Raw genomic sequence first — 17,155 nt, 5'->3', positions numbered from 1 at the left:
CTGGTGTTCCAGAAGCGCCTCCTGCTGTCAGAGAGTGAATCTGCGTCTCATTCAGAGCTTCTGCTGTTTGCTTCTTTCAGGCATGTAGTATAATTTCACAAAGCTAGTCAGAACATTCTGTTTTTGCTTCAAATTTTTTTGGGGGTTATTATTAAATCAAATTATGTATATGAAATTATGTAAATAAATCATATGAAATTATATGTATATGAATTATATAACTAAAATTAACTGTAATTACAGATTTAGGTTAAATAAAAATGTCGGTCTTTATTTTTCTTCTTTTTAGGGCAGCAGTAGCTCTAGCAGCAAATCAACCATCCACATCAAAAGCTGCAGGACAGCCCACATTTCAGAAACAAATCAAAGAAAAAATAAACAAATACTAGTGTTCCAAATATTCTGTATGTTGCTCAAAATATATTGTGTTCAGTTTTTTTTTTTTTTACCCAGACATTTCAAATTAACACATTTTAGAGCTGTAACAACAATACCGTGATACTGTGAAACCGTGATATTTTTGCTTAAGGTTATCATACCGTCAAAATCTCATACCGGCCCATGCCTACATGTGAATATAGTTTAGTTTAAAGGCAGGGTAGGTGATTTGTTTCAAAAACATTTTTTTGTTATGCTGGTTGAAAATCTCTTCACATCCTGATAGCAATCACTAAGTTAAGTGGTCTAAATGTATTTATATGTATGTATATCGTCTGTGGAAGGCGTAGGACCATAAAATGTTTGTCCAATCAAAATGTTCGGTCCGAAGATTACGATTGGCTGTCTTGCCTGCCTGTCAAAATATGTATTTGCATACCTCTGCGCACCCCGTTTGCAAACATATATCATCAGTGCGTTCCAGCAAGAAAGAAAGGCGTTATTATTGTAATATTATATGCTTTTTACTGTAATGTTTTCTCACCGGTGAATGAGACCAACACATGTCGCTGGCTAGCGTCTGGTCTGCCTGTGCACTAGGGATGTTCATTTCGGTTATTTTTCCTAACCAACAACCGATGCTCGTTAACTGATTAACCATTAACCGACAAGATTATTTTAAATTAGAATTGAATTAAATTAGAGAGGATAAATGTCTGTGACCCGTTAAAAATACTAACATTTGTTTCCCGGGGATTAATTTTACATGCGCAAAAAGCAGCAAACAACAGAACATGAGGATTCACATGGTCTTCATATCACATCACGCACCTGCAGCGTTACTGTGAGCGGAGAAAAACATAATAAAGCTAGGCTATATATATATATATATATATATAACGAATAAATAGGCCTATACGAGAAATATATTTTTACTTAAAAAATGTATTAAGAAAATGAAAGAAAAACTGTGCAACAAGTAGACTAGTATGCAGAGTTTCGGTTCATTTTTTTGCTGTGCAAAAGGAAACAGACGGCAGAAAGCGGATGATGAACCAAAGCTCATCACAAACAGCTTTTCTACGAGCTGAGGAGGGCAATACTTATATATAGAAGGTGCACAGTGTCATTAACACAAACACTAAACCCCATCATGGTGACACGCATGATACTGAAATAATGCAATAAACATTAATTTAACAACTTTAGATGTAAGATTAAACCCTAGTGTACACAACAAAAGAAAAAACTAAGAAACAACATGTTATTTCAACAAAAAAACATCAAATATGAAGTACAGTTTTCTCTGTAAATTATACAATTACCTTTTCTTTTTCACTTCCAAAAACCGTATTTTTAACAGTATTTTACTGTAAAATCACATTAAATGTAATTACATTTATTCACCGAATATAGTATGGAAACTTACTGTTAACCAGCTAACAGGTTTTTACTGTAACATTTTTACCGTCTTTTACTGTTAAAATCACAATCATTTTTTACAGTGTAGCTTATATTTTTAATTCTTGTTCTTTTCTAAATACTGTTAATTGAAAGGATTGTTGTGGGGTGAGGGGAACTAAAATAGCCTAGTTATGTTTAGAGTGTTTATTATAATGTTTGTAAACATTTTGCGTCGGCATTAGGCCTATTTCTGAATGAAATAATAAAATGCGACTTATACGCAACTTTTTTTCTCTTTAGAATTTTCTCTAAAAAACAAAAAATGTTTTATACACATAGCGTATTTTAACTATGCAGCAAACCTTTTTAAATATTTTGATAAATTATTGAAAAAAAAACTGTTTAACTGATTGTATTAATCGGTCAAAATTTTTACGGTCAGTTAACGGTTAACCGGTTAAAATGAACATCCCTACTGCGCACGTTCATGTAATTTGGAGGAGGCGTGGCTTTGCACAGTTTTTATGCAGCGAGGTTTGGGTTCTTGCTTTCAAAGCTAGCTTGCTATTGCTAGCCTTTCCGAAATCGCCTACCCTATACCTTTAAAGGGCATTTATTTCTGTTCCACAAGTACATACACTTGGTAGATCTCTTTCTCTCTTTCTGGTTTATCGGCCTCTGTTTGATATTTACTTGGTGTCAAATTAGTTGTAATGGCTACATCAAGCTGGCCAAACTTTCCTGTACCTCAAAGAAAATTGAATCAATGTGTCAGTTTTACAGTGACGCACGCATGTGTCCAATTAGCTTGTTAAATGTTATCACTTCTGTTGATCACCTAAAAGATGTCAGTCGAGTGCTACATCCTCACCGTGGCTTTTTTTAATATAAGATGTGTCGGCCACAAATAAACGTCTTAGAAAACAGGTAGTTACAAAACAACACTTCTCCAGTCTGTGGATGAGATGGTTGAAGAGGAGAAGAGAATTCTTCTTTGCGGTTTGCCTCTGCTCTTGTTATTTTCATGAGGGTATTTACACTGAGGTAAGGCAGGCAGATAAGAGCGCAGCGATATCAGTGGTGTTAATGGGCTGCTTTGATGTCTTCTCCACAGCAGACATCACTGCAGCATGTAGGTGGATGTGAGACTGATTGTGTAGTTCAGCCTGTAGCACATTACTTGTTTTTGTTTTTTTTATTGTCTGGATATCAGATTCCGGGCCAGGCCGTGCATATGCACATATGCAAATATTTGCAATGAAAGCGTCCCGAATGTTTGGCTGGTTGAGTCGTTAGCATGCACCAGGCAAAAACAAAATCAGTTAAATGTCAGATTTGTTTCTGAGAGAGTAGGATGTCATGCTTGCTTGAACTGTAGTTTTTTTTTTTTTTTTTTGAGACTGTTATCATGTGAGTAGCGTCTCAGTTAGTACTGTTTGAATATACGTTTTTGCAATGATATTAGTTGTAATATGTATTAGGCAATGCTAGCAGATAGTTATTCATTTCTGCCATTACTCATTCTTTGATGTGTAATTCAACACTATTGCAGCCTATCAACACACTAAAATGCACTATGAACATCTTAGCAACACCCTGGCAGCAATCTATGACATCACTTCCTATGTAAAATGAATAGAATATTTTATAATTTAATTTTGGTAGTTTTGAAAGCTAACAAATATCTAATATTGTTTGCTTTAAATTAGGGCTGCACGATTAATCGCATGCGATATTTAACGCGCATCTTATCAGTAAAGCCGGTTCCGTAATCAGCAGTAAATCTCCATCACCTGCGTGCTTTCACATTGAGCAGCATTAACTACACAGAGCCGTTGTTCACTGACGAGCTGCGCCAAACCACGTTCATATTCGCGCGATTTTTTGCGCAGCTCATCAGTGAACAACGGCTCTGTGTAGTTAATGCTGCTCAATGTGAAAGCACGCAGGTGATGGAGATTTACTGCTGATTAAAGAACCGGCTTTCTGACAAGATGCGCATTAAATATCGCATGCGATTTATCGTGCAGCCCTACTTTAAATATAAGTGTGCGTTCCTCTGCTTGTAAACAAGGTGCAGTGTATTCGTGTTCTACGTCAGAACGCTGGCTGTGGGTTTGGAACGACATGAGGGAGAGAAATTAATGACAGAATATTCCTTTTTTGGTGAACTAACCCTTTAAAAAAAGAAATCTAATTTTGACAGATAATGATGTGGTCAAAGATATATTCCTAGAATGGTTATTAATAAGTGCTCTGGTAATCGTAGACAAGCTTCAGTACACCACTCTGTATTATTCTGATAAATGTATGTTTATCATCAGCAAAAAAAATAAAAAATAATGAAAGTGGCAATAAAGCGGCCTCTTCAGGGAAATGGTCTCTCTTCTCATTTGTGTCAGTATTATCAAAAGCCATTTCCTCTTTCCCATTCTCTGGCTCTTTCTGTGGTCTGTTTCTGTGTCTCACCTCTCAGGCTTAACCACATCTTGCTCTACTAGACCCTTTTTTACAAGCTGACGGTAATCTGTCAAACCCAGCTTCCCTAAACCAGTGCTACTTGTGCGACTGCAATTTCAAATCAATTTAAACAAAAATGCTTTGCAGGATTTGTTCAATACAACAAACTGAACACATTGTATCGAACAAATCCTGCAAAGCATTTTTGTTTAAATGTCAAATGTTAAATTGCAAATCTTTAAGTTCTAAATGAAACAGCTGAAGATGTAAACATGTACTGTAGATCATATAAACTGCACTGTGTTGAAGGTAAATAGACCATGACAGCGACATTAAGTTTGCGTTCAGTGCTGTGATATGAAGTCATTTTGCTGACTGCTACATTTGTTTTGGTTTGCACGAAACTGTTGATCACATGCATATCCGTGCTGCCATGTACTGTAAACAAAACTCTGTATGCGTCTGCAAAACTCAACACATCATTATGCTGTAAGATCCCGGTTTGTATTGTATTTCATGTGAGAAAATGTTGTTTATAGCATATAGCAAATATAATGGGAATATGTGTATGTGTGTATATACAGGTGCATCTCAATAAATTAGAATGTCGTGGAAAAGTTCATTTATTTCAGTAATTCAACTCAAATTGTGAAACTCGTGTATTAAATAAATTCAATGCACACAGACTGAAGTAGTTTAAGTCTTTGGTTCTTTTAATTGTGATGATTTTGGCTCACATTTAACAAAAACCCACCAATTCACTATCTCAACAAATTAGAATACTTCATAAGACCAATAAAAAAAAACATTTTTAGTGAATTGTTGGCCTTCTGGAAAGTATGTTAATTTACTGTACATGTACTCAATACTTGGTAGGGGCTCCTTTTGCTTTAATTACTGCCTCAATTCGGCGTGGCATGGAGGTGATCAGTTTGTGGCACTGCTGAGGTGGTATGGAAGCCCAGGTTTCTTTGACAGTGGCCTTCAGCTCATCTGCATTTTTTGGTCTCTTTATCAGGAGTTGTGCAGCCGATACGGAGTACCGATTTCTTGTCATGGTGATCGGCCGATTCTGATGCGTCAAGCTTTATATAGACGGTTTCATCAGGCGTAAGCGCCTGGCCCGAAGTACACTTCCGGTCTGTGTTTGTTTATCAGTCTGGCTATGGCGCCGGCTACAAACGCAGTTAAGGTTAAGGTGTTGCCACAATATCAAAACTGACGGATTTTCCAAAAGGCTTGGTTGAATAAACATGAGCAGGTACTGCACGTTTAAAAATCTAAACGAGGTGCGGGTGTTTTTATATCACTGTATTTCTGAAGGAAGACTAGCTTTAAAAAATTTTTGATGTCATTTTCATTTCATCTGGCATGTTATATGCCTGATAAAGCAGCGTTTGTGAGCTCAGCGCTGCTTTGTGTACAGCCGTTACTGGGAAAACCTGTTTCTCCCGCTTTAAAGAACCTCCTGCTGCCAGAGAATTAATTAGCATTTTCATTAAATCTGTCTGATTTAGGCAGCAAACTTGTTTTGCTTTTCCTATATCCACGGGTGCTGCAGATAATCCGCGGGTCGGGTAATAAAAAATGCATTCTGATTTTTTGCGGGTGGATAAAATAAATCATAAATGATGCAAATATTAACTACATTTTTTTTTTAAATACATTTTTTTTCATGAGGCAGACGATTTCGTGTGTGTGTTCGTTTGCCTGATCGGGAAGTTGCAATGACAGAAACGGTGACATTCCAGATAAAGTTGGAAAGGAGTAAAGCCTGTGTTAATGCTATTGAGTAGGCTAATATGGCCAAAGAAGTTATTTTGTTTTATAAATAAATGTTCATTTAAGAGCAGCCCACGATCAGCGTATTATGTTACCGTTATCCCTTACGGCTCCGACGAGGTTTTGTTCCGTCCTTCACGCTGTGACACCTCACAAAAGACTATTTTTAGCCAAGCAGCGTGGAGAGCCACGTCAGAAACGTGCCGTGGCTGACTGATAAACACAAGCACTGACTAGAGCGGCCGCGATCAGCCCCGGTTCCCGTGCAGTGAGGCGTAGATCAGCTCTAACGTCACTGAATCTGCTGTTAAAAATTAACCTTCCATTCATCATATCATCATGCAAAACATACACGACAAATAGCTAATTTTTTCGCTTTTTTTTCGATCGGTTCGTGAGATCGGCCAAGTTAGTGAGTACCGATCGAGTCATAAAATGTGATTATCGGCCGATACCGATCTCCGGCCGATCGATCGGAGCATCCCTAATATATATATATATATGTATATGTTTATGTACAGGGGTGTACATAAGTTTTTGGTCTGGTTCTCATGAGAGCACTTGGAGATTTGGTTTGGTACTCAAACTGCACATAGTGTGACTCACTCATTAAATATAACTATAAAAATAAAATAATTATTAATGATAATAGTATTATTGCATTTATTTATTTTGTATTTTAATAAAATAAACAAAATAATAAACAAAATAATCCGTTTGAAAATACTATTATATTTAAAAATAATTTGAGTATAGAATAAAAATACAGTTAGTTTATAGTACACTTAAAAATACAATGCTGATATTAACTTTTTTAAAATTAATTTTCATTATTTTCAAATCTAAAATCAGCAAGCTTTTATTTTGGCGGGTTGCTAGTAAGTATATGCGTTGCCGGGTTTAGCTCTGCCGAGTGAAGAGCGTAAGTGAGAAATGGCACAGTTTTGCATTTTGCTTTGAAACCAGCAGCGCATTGCCTAGATTTATGCTTTCAGTTTGAGGAAATCTTATACAATATTACAGTTAGTCGATCTAAAACAGTGATTGAGCATGAACAGCTGTCAACAATGTCGGTACGCAAATGAGCGGTCTGAACATATTTATACATTGCATTTTTTATTTTGGTCGCACACCCCTTATGTGCACCCCTGTATAATGTAGCCTATGTGTGACTGTGTGTGTGTGTGTGTGTGTGTGTACATATATGTGGATATGCATTATAAGCATGTGGATTTAGTAGTTTGCTTCAATTGGTTAAATGTAGGGTTATCTGTTTAAACGCATTACATTTGCTATTTATATTGATTCATTCTGTAATTCATCTATAAATCAAGTCCAGATAGGATGTTTAAGAAAAGTAAAGTCATTTGTACTCTTTGAATTGCATAATTTTATTATTAAAGCTGACAAGTATGAATTATTGTATTTTTGTACAATGAAAACCATCAGATAACAGCGGTTAAAAACATCTGACAAAATCTCTCCCACTGCAAAAACAGCATTGTTTAGGAAACACTGGTAAGCAATATCAAGATTTCAAATGTAAGCTCTTTATTGACTTTATACTGGTGTGACAAGTTTTTTTTGCACTCCACAATGCACATATATTTCACTATGTAAGCCAACACCATTTTTCCCCTTTATGAACGGAATGCATCAGCTACAAAATAGTTATGAGATTAATTTCAAATTATTGATATTAAATTATGAAACTGCACAAGTTTCATGTTTATCTTTCCAAGTTCTGAATTTATGCCAAAACTGAGGTAAACCAAAATTTGGTAATTGAACAAACCATCAGCAGTTAAATTTATAGTTAGCACATAGTCTGTTGTAGGACTGTGTTGTGAAGAGCTCGGTTGAGGAAGCCGGTGGGAATCCTTATGTAAATGCAAAGTTCTTGTCTATCTTTTGTTGTGGCTCTCGTTGCTCTGATGTACAGCGATTTGCCTTACACCATCACCGCACCGCCTCTAACCTACTTTCTTTTTCCCGTAAAGACTGTGAAATAGATGCTAGTGCCTGTGTGTTACCAGCAAGCCTCTGCCACCCAAACACACACATACAGTACATCATATCACATGACCTTCCTTCACCACAAGCCACAGGTAGAGGATGAGCATAGAAGGGACCAGGCAGAGAGGTCGGGTGTGTAGATCAGGATTTCAAACAGGTCCTTGTGCAGATGACAGGAAGTATGAAGTTTATGTAGTGCAGAGATGAAGGGCGAAACCGCCACCGTATTAGAAGCTTCCTCTGTTTTCTCATTATACGATTTACATACTGCACAACAAGCAGGGTGCATGTGTTAGCAAAGGCACACCTGCTGCGCAGTTTGCTGGAAACGCACCTGTAGCCTGGTGGCATGCTTTAGCGACTCCATTTTGGGAGATTAAACAAGCACAATTCAGCGTTTCGGCAAATGCAGCTTGGTCATTTGGGTGGGTTGAGGTGACAGGTACGCTCACATCAGTGCAACATACATCAGTCTGATGTCACAGATCTGTTGTTTTGATTAAAATTATGTCACACATATATGAGGGGATGCAACGCATGTCATACGACCACGCTTTAGCCTTTAGTAAACCCCTAGATGTGTATATATATATATATATATATATATATATATGTATGTATGTATGTGTGGCTTATCTTGACAGCAGAGGCACAAAGAGTGAGGTCATCACAAAGGCTGATCAGCTGCCTTTTATCTAGTCCTTTCTCGTAAATAGCTCAGTGTTGACGATATACTTTGCACTTTGAATAGAATTCACTCATTAAGTCTGTGACCACAAGCAGACCACAGATGGCTCTTTTTTTTTGCAAGTGTGGCATCCTACTGAGTGCTCCACTTCTCAGCTGCGAGCTCATGTTCTTCGCACCGTGTCACTGTGACCTGTTGTGGTCCTGTTTTTTTGTCGAGAGTTGTTTTTAACTCTTGTGCTGCCAGACACATTATGTTCCTTAAAGCTGCTTTCTAAACTTGAAGAGAAACTGTAGATGGAGAACATCATTTCACATATCGAAACAGTAGAGGTGGGTTCTTTGAATCCTTGCAGGCGTTCTTTGAAAAGCAGACTGGTTCAGGGTGCAATAGTGCAACTGTGAGACCACGAGCAGGTGATTATTCACAGTGTTTTCCTGCTGTTCTGAGAATGAACAGCTTATCTCTTGTGCGGTTGTCGTAAATGAGGTTGGGAGTCCTTTTGTGTTATGCCCAACAGCACTGCCTAGTGCTTGTCACGTCGTGTGAGTTATTGGAGCTCCTCGGAAACATCACTGCTGTCCGTGCTGCACTTACCATGTGTGTCCTCAACTGTTTGGCAGCTGTTTCCTGTCTTAGCTGGTTCTTGTTTCTGAGAAGCCAGAGGCTGTTTTCCTTTCACTGCTTCTTTAAGTTCTGCAGACGTTGTAAAAGCAGCTATTGCTTTTTGTTTTTAATAGAAAAAGTTATGGATTGTTTATATATTTAAATATCATATTTAAATATTACAATTTGCATATTTAAATATCTAATAAAGCGTATTGATGTTTAAAAGACAAAGTTTCTGTGTTTCCTCTAAATTGTGAATTTGCTTTTAAAGTACTTTCTCTAGTTGGCATAGAAAAAGGAAGAAAAAAAAACTATATAAAAAAAAATCTGTATAACATAATACAAATATAAATTAAATAAAATAGCCATATTACACCACTTAAATCATTATCAAGAACACATTCGAGATAATTAACGGTGGTTCTGTTTGATATTAAACAATCCCTACCTTAATAGACATCTTAGAAACCTTATTCAAATTATTTTTAGACCCAAATAATATGGATTTCATTTTACCTAAATGCAACAAGAGTTTGATTTCAGAAAGCCAGTCTCTTACCATACAAAGCTCCTCACCTAAATTCACTTGTATCCTACCAACATCCTTGTCTGAATCCAATAGCAGAATCATCAGCATATAAAAACAAATTACAATCACAAACTGCTTGCATGTCATTTATGTATAAGAGAAACAAAAGAGGGCCTAAAACAATTCCCTGAGTGACTCCATTTTTTCAATTGTTTCCTCAGAAAGTATCCCATCGAATTCTACCCTCTGAACTCTCCCATTTAAATAAGAGTTTAACCAGGCTATCAATTTACTTGAAAAACCCATGACACTCTATCTATCTAAGATTATTGAATGATTTACTGAGTCAAAAGCTTTTTGGAGATCCAAAAGTATAATATATATATATATATATATATATATATAATAAATAACATCATAAAATAACAAATAAGATTAGGAATCAATATAGTAATAACAATATTACAATTATTATTATTATCCCCAAGAAGAAAGCTTTTCATGAGTATCAAACAGAGTACATATTAGTCATACGCCTCATCCATTGGTCATTTCATTTTAGAGCAATGCCCGTGTTCGTCGCTTCACCAAGCCCACAGAAAGTCTGGAGCGTTCTCTGGAGATGAGTCGTCACCGTGGGAAGAAGAGGACCCAGAAAAGGCCCAACTACAAGAATGTGGGCGAGGAAGAGGAGGAAGAGCGGGGATCAGAGGAAGGGCCAGAAGAAGAGAAGGAAAAGGCTAAAGGTATAGAGGCTAGTTCAAAGGCCAGCAGGACAAGTGGGGACAAGGAAGGTGAGTAGCATTAGATGAATGTCCCAGCATGACTGACTGACCCTTCATTCTTTGGGTCACACCACACCACACTTCGGCTGTGGCTCTGCTCTCAAAACTGACCGAACAGCTGTGCCGATTTGAGTTCATAAAATGTCCCACAGTAGAACTTCACACAAATCTATGGTGAGGCTTAAAGGGAAATTTCACCCATATGACTGACTTCCTTCCGTGGAATACAAAAGGATACATTTTATGGTGATTTACCCAAGTAGGATATAGATTAGATTGGAGCAATAATCCTATCAACCAATCAGATTTTATTTTTAAGGTCCTTGCACAGTCCGAAATTTTCGTATGTGTTTTTTTCGTATTCGTCATCCCAAAAATTTGTCACGCACAGAAACCTTGCACACTGAGTCTGATGCGTATTAATTAATCCGTTGCAAAAAAAATCGCAAAACAATACAAAAAAGAGTCTTCAAGTAGTGAGGATGATTTTGTTGTCCTCTCTCTTCTTAAAAAGAGAACAAGAAACAGGAAACGTTGGATCCATCATCCAATCCAAGGAGAGTTCCACCTCCTTATCAAGGAGCTGTGGGATTATCCTATGCAATTCAAAGTTTACTTCAGGATGTCAGTGGCTCAGTTTGATGCTTTGCTAGCGATAGAGCCACATATTAAAAAGAAGACCACCAATTTCCGTGAACTCAGTGTGCAAGGACCTATACAGTGCTTTGTGCAGCGAGAAGAAGTGGATCAACTTGTCAGACCCCATTCTGGATTTTGGCATTCGCTTGCACGGTGGCTCTGAATTGTCAAAACACCTCTCAAAATGCTTGCTACGGATGCAAAAAACGTAGAAAATCGAACCCGATCTGAATTTTTTTATGTCAGACGAATGTTTCGGAGGCAGTGTGTAAACGGGATTGACACAATGTGAGATCGTATTTATTTTTTAACGTGTGTAAAATTTCAGATGAAAGTTTTGGACTCAGTGTGCAAGGGCCTTTAGACTTAATGCCTTGGGGTTATTGATTTGAACAACGTTCTAATTATTTCCAGATAATTTCATGGATAGGTTAGGGTTTGGTCTTTGATTGTTTCTTAGCAATGTTGTTCCAGGACCAACAATGATGGCAGTGTTGATCCAGCAGCATGTCCTACTTGGCTAAACTATGTTTTGCCAGTTGTGAGAGCACTCCACCTTGTCACGTCATTTCTGTGTTTGGACACAGTCACTGTGCTCCACATTCATTCTGTGCTCGCCAACTCTCCGATTGGGCAAAACCTCACCCCCACCCTCTTCTACCTTGGTAGACATTATTGTGTCTCCTTAATCTTGTTGGGAGTTGTCAGACATGAGAGGGAAAGTGAGCTAAGCCCTGTCTCCTGTCGTATTCACTCCTCTGTGTGATTCATTCCTTCAGTCGTCCTTCCCCACGTCTGACACACAGCCAGTTATGTGATGTTCATTTAAGTAACTTTTAAAATTTGTGGCTAGTTTAAAGGATTCCAGAATAAAAATGTCCTGATAATTTACTCACCCCATACTCTGAAAGCACTCCACAAGACGTGTGATTATATTACTGGATGCTCGAAATTGAATGGGAGAATGCACGTTTTAAACAGCTTATTGTACAGGTAAGTTAATCGACGTTCTAATCTAATGCGCTGCTGCACGGTAACGCACACACATAGGCTTCAGACAGTAGCGCGTACAGTTCGTCTCGTGCAGATCGCGAGCACACAGAATTATTAAGCGCATAAATGTATTGTCAACACTGTTCTGTGATTTCTCAATAAAATAGCTTAGAAACTGAAAAGTTCACGCATATATTTCTTAATAACCAAATCCCACAGCTTCACTTCTAGTAGAGAGACGTTGCCAGGTAGAATTAATTCACACACGCAATCACTCTCACTAATGCATTCATATGAATGTAATCTTTACTGTGCTACTTTATCTGTATCTGATTTAGAACGAGCAGAAATCTGTGAGAAATATAACGACCTAAAGACAAAAGAACTGATAAAAATGAGCTATTATAGGAGCAGTAGTCATGTGGGCAGCGCTGTGTCATATGCCATAGCTGTGCACAAGGTGTTCGAGTCTCAGCTCCAGACTTATTTGTTCATTAATTACGTCATCAGCGACTAGTCGACTTCGACTCGACTTTCATCACATAAAAGTCGACTTAAAAAAATCAGAAGTCGTTCAACCCCTAAAATGTATATACTTTAACCACAAATGCATGTCTTGCACTAGCTCCACGATGCGCGTCCACAAATTCACGCATAAATATTTAATACATAATCTATAATATGTTCTGCGGAACTCTGCAGATTTCCCCCTTACAATCAGTGCCAAATATGTTTAAAAAAATACATTACAATTCAATCTGGTGGTCACTACAATAAAATTCTAGAAAACATTCCCTTGTGGTTTGGGCTGTTAGATTCAGTTTTGAAAGTTATTAAATGCAACCAAGTGGTTTCCCTTTTTGATATGTCTGCAGGTATATAATCATTTCAAGGGAAATCCATTAGTCTAACTTTTGACAGCTTAGATCAGCTTTGTGCGGGGATCTTCCATGGCTGACATCTGATATACACAATGCCAAAATCCAGCTCTGCTGTTATACTCTCTGTGTTGTGTTTGTGTTTTGCAGAAATTGAGATGGTGGTGATGGAAAAATGTAGGATCTCTGAAGTGTCCACGTTGACTGAACAGAACATTACAGACGAGGAGAAGAGCGCGGCACGATCTGAAGGACAAAAGAGCAGGTACACAAGCAACCTTAACCGCAGACCTAGAAGAAAACGTAGCTCTTTTTAGCCTTGAAAAATGCATATATGAACAACTTTACATTTTTAAGAATGTCCACAAATCATTTTTGTCAGATTAAGCTAACCTCCTGTGACATTTTCATTAAGGGTCAGATGCATCTATGCTGCTCCAACTTTTAGTTGAAGAGAAACTTGAGAAGCAACATCCATTAAAACTGTATTGTAGTCCAAAATTGTGCTTTATGAGTGTCAGCATTGTTAAAGGGTGTTATCATTGAACCAGTGAACCTGCAATTGGCTTTTTATGCTTAGTTCATTGAAGTGCAGCAAAGCTCCCCTCTTTAGATTGGCGTTCTCCACAGAAAGAGGGCCAAGGATGTGTTCAGACTGTTCCACAAGCCTTTCAAAAGCAATATTAATGTGTTTTCTCTATCCCAAGTACCTGGCATGCATGTGAGGAATCTTAGGAATACTCTGCATGGACATGATTTGATACTTAAGAAGAAGAGTTTACACCTGTGGAGAATATTTTTAGTTAGGGAGGGAGGGAGGGAGGGAGGTAACTAGCGTTTAGTCTGGATATGAGTACTTGTTAAAGCCAGTCTCAGTTTGGCATGATTTATAGACAATAGCTTGCCTAGTAAATGCCTTTCGCATTTGCAACACAATGAATACAGCATGTCATCTCAAACTGTGCAATGCACGTTGTGCACATTGTTCTGTTGTTAATATTTTTGCAAGATTTCCAGCGAAGAATCAAAGAATAGCTGTTTTCTTCTTGTTTGTTGTTCTAGGCCCTTTCTGGACATGTTGTATAATGCACTGGACTGTGACACAGAGGATTACCAGGCTCTGTTTGTGCTTTGTCTCCTGTATGCCATGTCTCACAGTAAAGGTATCTCATTTGTTTCTTCAGGAATAACAGTCTCGAACTACACACTCAAAATAAATGGATAATTATGGTAATAGATATGAAAGGGTTTTTGTATCAAATATTTAACTGAATTTAGCGGAAAATCCATCTTTGCCATCACACTGATAAATTACATTTTCAAATTTATTTAAAACAAGAGCAGGAATTTTACATTTTTATAATATTTCACAATATAATTGTTTTTACTGTATTTTAAAGACATTACGTCCAACCTTTCAAAATGCTTACATATAAGCATGTTTTCTTACTTAGTAAGGTAATATAATACTTAATACTGTAATACAATGGTTATATGGTTACATGATTTAAACAATTTTTGACAGCTTTACAGTGGCAACGTCATGCTCCAACATTCTGTTCTTTATCTCTTGTTGGTTTATATGTGCATGTGCAGGTATAAACCTGGAGCTCTTAGAGAGGATCCAGCTATCCATGCCAAATCAAGAGAGGAGCTCTTACAGTCAGGTGTTGGTGGAAAGAGTGATCCGAATCATGAGCCAGGCTGCTCAGCCAGGTACACACACAAACACACACATCCTCCACATCTCACCTGCACGTTCTCACTCTACTGTACTGTACAGACTGATTCCAAATATAATCCCTCACCTGCTTAGACATGCTCATTAAACATCACACGCTGCAAATTCCATTGGTGTGCCTGAACTTGACTGTGTAGACCAAAGCACTCACTGTTTATTCAGAGTAGTCCTTTACTCGTATTTTAACACAGTGATTGTGCAACATTTTGATGTACACACACACAGCTTAAACAAAGCTTCTTCTGTGTGTCTTTGTTTGGTGAATGTCAGTTGAGGTTTCAATACATCGAACTTGTTGCTTGTCAAAAACTAAAGTGGTTTCTCTTTCTAAAGCAAACCCTGGTTTTGTATATAGTTAATGTTCCATGTATGTTCAGTATGTTCTGTTCTGCAATATAAAAAGACAATCAAAAAAAAAAAAACTAAAGTAGTTAACGACTTTATGGAATCCAAAATGGACCTACTTTCTTTTCTTGTGTACTTAATAAATATATCTGATTTCAATGTACGTGATTTATCAGTGCAAATTATTCTAGACAGTTTCTTTCGTCTCTGAACCAGTGCAATTTTAGTATTATTTATTAAATATTACAGTATTTATTAATATTTTGAATTAGCTTTTGTTTTGACTTTTCATTTTAATTTTAGTTTGCTTTTGTGATTTTTTTTTTATTTTTCGTTTTAGTTTGAATCATTTTCGTAACTTAGTTTTCTTAGTATTTTTAGTTAATTATTTTATTTTGGTTAGTAGCCGAGGTGACATCAATTTTTTGTTATCAAATGTTTATATTTTAATTTCAGCTTTATTTTGATTAAAATGATTTGTAATAGTTTTAGTTTTAACAATAACAATGCTGCTCTTAAATGACCTTTCTTACTGCTGAAAAGATCTACTAATCTTTTTTTTTTTTTTTTAATTAAAAAAAAAACAGCAGATAAAAATGCTTTGCTACATCACAGTTTTTCCAGCTCATGTCAGAATAACATCCCTTTAATTTTTTCCACTTTTCTGAGCACATTTTACTAAAAATCTTGCTGTTTACAGAAATCTCCAGTATATTTCTATGGGACTTTTTGAAAAGCAACAGTTAATGTGAGCAATCGTAACCAAGTGGGCTAAAGCTTAGTGAAGTGTCTCTTGTTATTTGATGCACGTTTCTTTAGCTCTGTACCCTTTACCACAGCCTTGAGTAACAAAAGTTGCAACCAATTTCCTCTGACCGTTGATCTCTTTCACCTTTGTTAAGAGGAATTGGAGCTGAATTCTCCTTCTGGGGCTCCTGTAATTGTTGTGACATTTGAATGTTGACATACTTAACATACTCGCCATACTTAGGATTAAAATGTAGAACTGATTGAGTCCACACAATATACACGATGAGCTGTTATCCTCATGTTGTATGATTCATTCTCTTTTGACATTTCTAGCCAGTGTCCATTGTGATACTAGCATTACAAGAAGCAAAACATCTCATTCCTTTAGGTCCACAGATTTTCTCTTTCATTTGCTGCATTTTTGTCTGCTAACATGGTTGTTTGGCTGTTGCCGTAATTACACAAGACACATCTGAGCTATTTTAATGCCCCACACTTCCCTTTTTAAGTCATGTTTGCTTGATTTTTCTCCTCTTGAGATGCTCTGAAATGAATTGCATAATATAAACTGTCACGTGTTTGGTCTGCTTTTACATAATACCACTTTGATTCAGTTTTAAAATTAGAACAGTTGCACCTAATGGGTTTGATCTACGTCATCACAACCTAACGTGTTTGTGTGTTTCAGATGGAAAGATGCGTCTTGCCACCTTGGAGTTAAGCTGTCTGCTTCTGAAACAATCTGTACTGTCTGGCTCTCAATGCATTATAAAGGACATTCATTTGGCCTGTTTGGAGGTAAGAGCCTTAACACAGAACATATCTTACTTCCAAAGCACTTCACTTTACTATTGCATGTTCAGCATTTTATTTATGCCATCACCTGTAATGTCTTTGCCAGACTTCAATTTGTTTTAGCTCATGGTGCGTAAGTTTGTCAAATGGGACTGCTGAAATCCATGAATATATGTATATATATATATATATATATATATATATATATATAATTTATTTTATTATTTTTTTTCAAATAAAATAATGGCGTTTTTTAAGAATTAAAAATAATCTGATTTTGGAGTTTGACAATGAACACATTGCAACCATGCTTGGGACGGCCCACATAAACGAGCAAAAATGCTTTACATGTCTTGAAATAAT

At 36.9% G+C, this 17,155-nt stretch overlaps 1 protein-coding gene and 1 long non-coding RNA gene across 5 annotated transcripts in view; one reads left to right on the top strand and one right to left on the bottom strand.

The window, feature by feature from the left end:
• The window catches only part of LOC107685909 (uncharacterized), a 9,707-nt gene extending 4,187 nt beyond the window's left edge, over positions 1-5,520 (bottom strand). Inside the window, exon 1 of the long non-coding RNA XR_001634005.1 lies at positions 5,508-5,520. This is a non-coding gene — a long non-coding RNA (uncharacterized LOC107685909). The remainder of the gene's footprint in view (positions 1-5,507) is intronic.
• The window catches only part of LOC107685907 (protein CLEC16A-like), a 64,907-nt gene that overhangs the window by 10,196 nt on the left and 37,556 nt on the right, over positions 1-17,155 (top strand). For 2 of the 4 annotated variants that reach the window (XM_016482645.1, XM_016482644.1), the window contains 5 exons: positions 10,429-10,612; positions 13,312-13,426; positions 14,224-14,324; positions 14,758-14,877; positions 16,686-16,795. In XM_016482645.1, the coding sequence (XP_016338131.1) occupies positions 10,429-10,612; positions 13,312-13,426; positions 14,224-14,324; positions 14,758-14,877; positions 16,686-16,795 (630 nt within the window). Of the gene's footprint in view, positions 1-10,428; positions 10,661-13,311; positions 13,427-14,223; positions 14,325-14,757; positions 14,878-16,685; positions 16,796-17,155 lie in introns of all 4 variants that reach the window. The other 2 variants (XM_016482643.1, XM_016482642.1) reach the window with 1 other exon arrangement.

The sequence above is a fragment of the Sinocyclocheilus anshuiensis genome, unplaced genomic scaffold (assembly GCF_001515605.1).
Source record: "Sinocyclocheilus anshuiensis isolate Anshui unplaced genomic scaffold, SAMN03320099.WGS_v1.1 scaffold701, whole genome shotgun sequence".
NCBI classification, from domain to species: domain Eukaryota; kingdom Metazoa; phylum Chordata; class Actinopteri; order Cypriniformes; family Cyprinidae; genus Sinocyclocheilus; species Sinocyclocheilus anshuiensis.
Note: the sequence above shows the minus strand (reverse complement) of the source record. Positions and strands in the feature narration are given on the sequence as shown.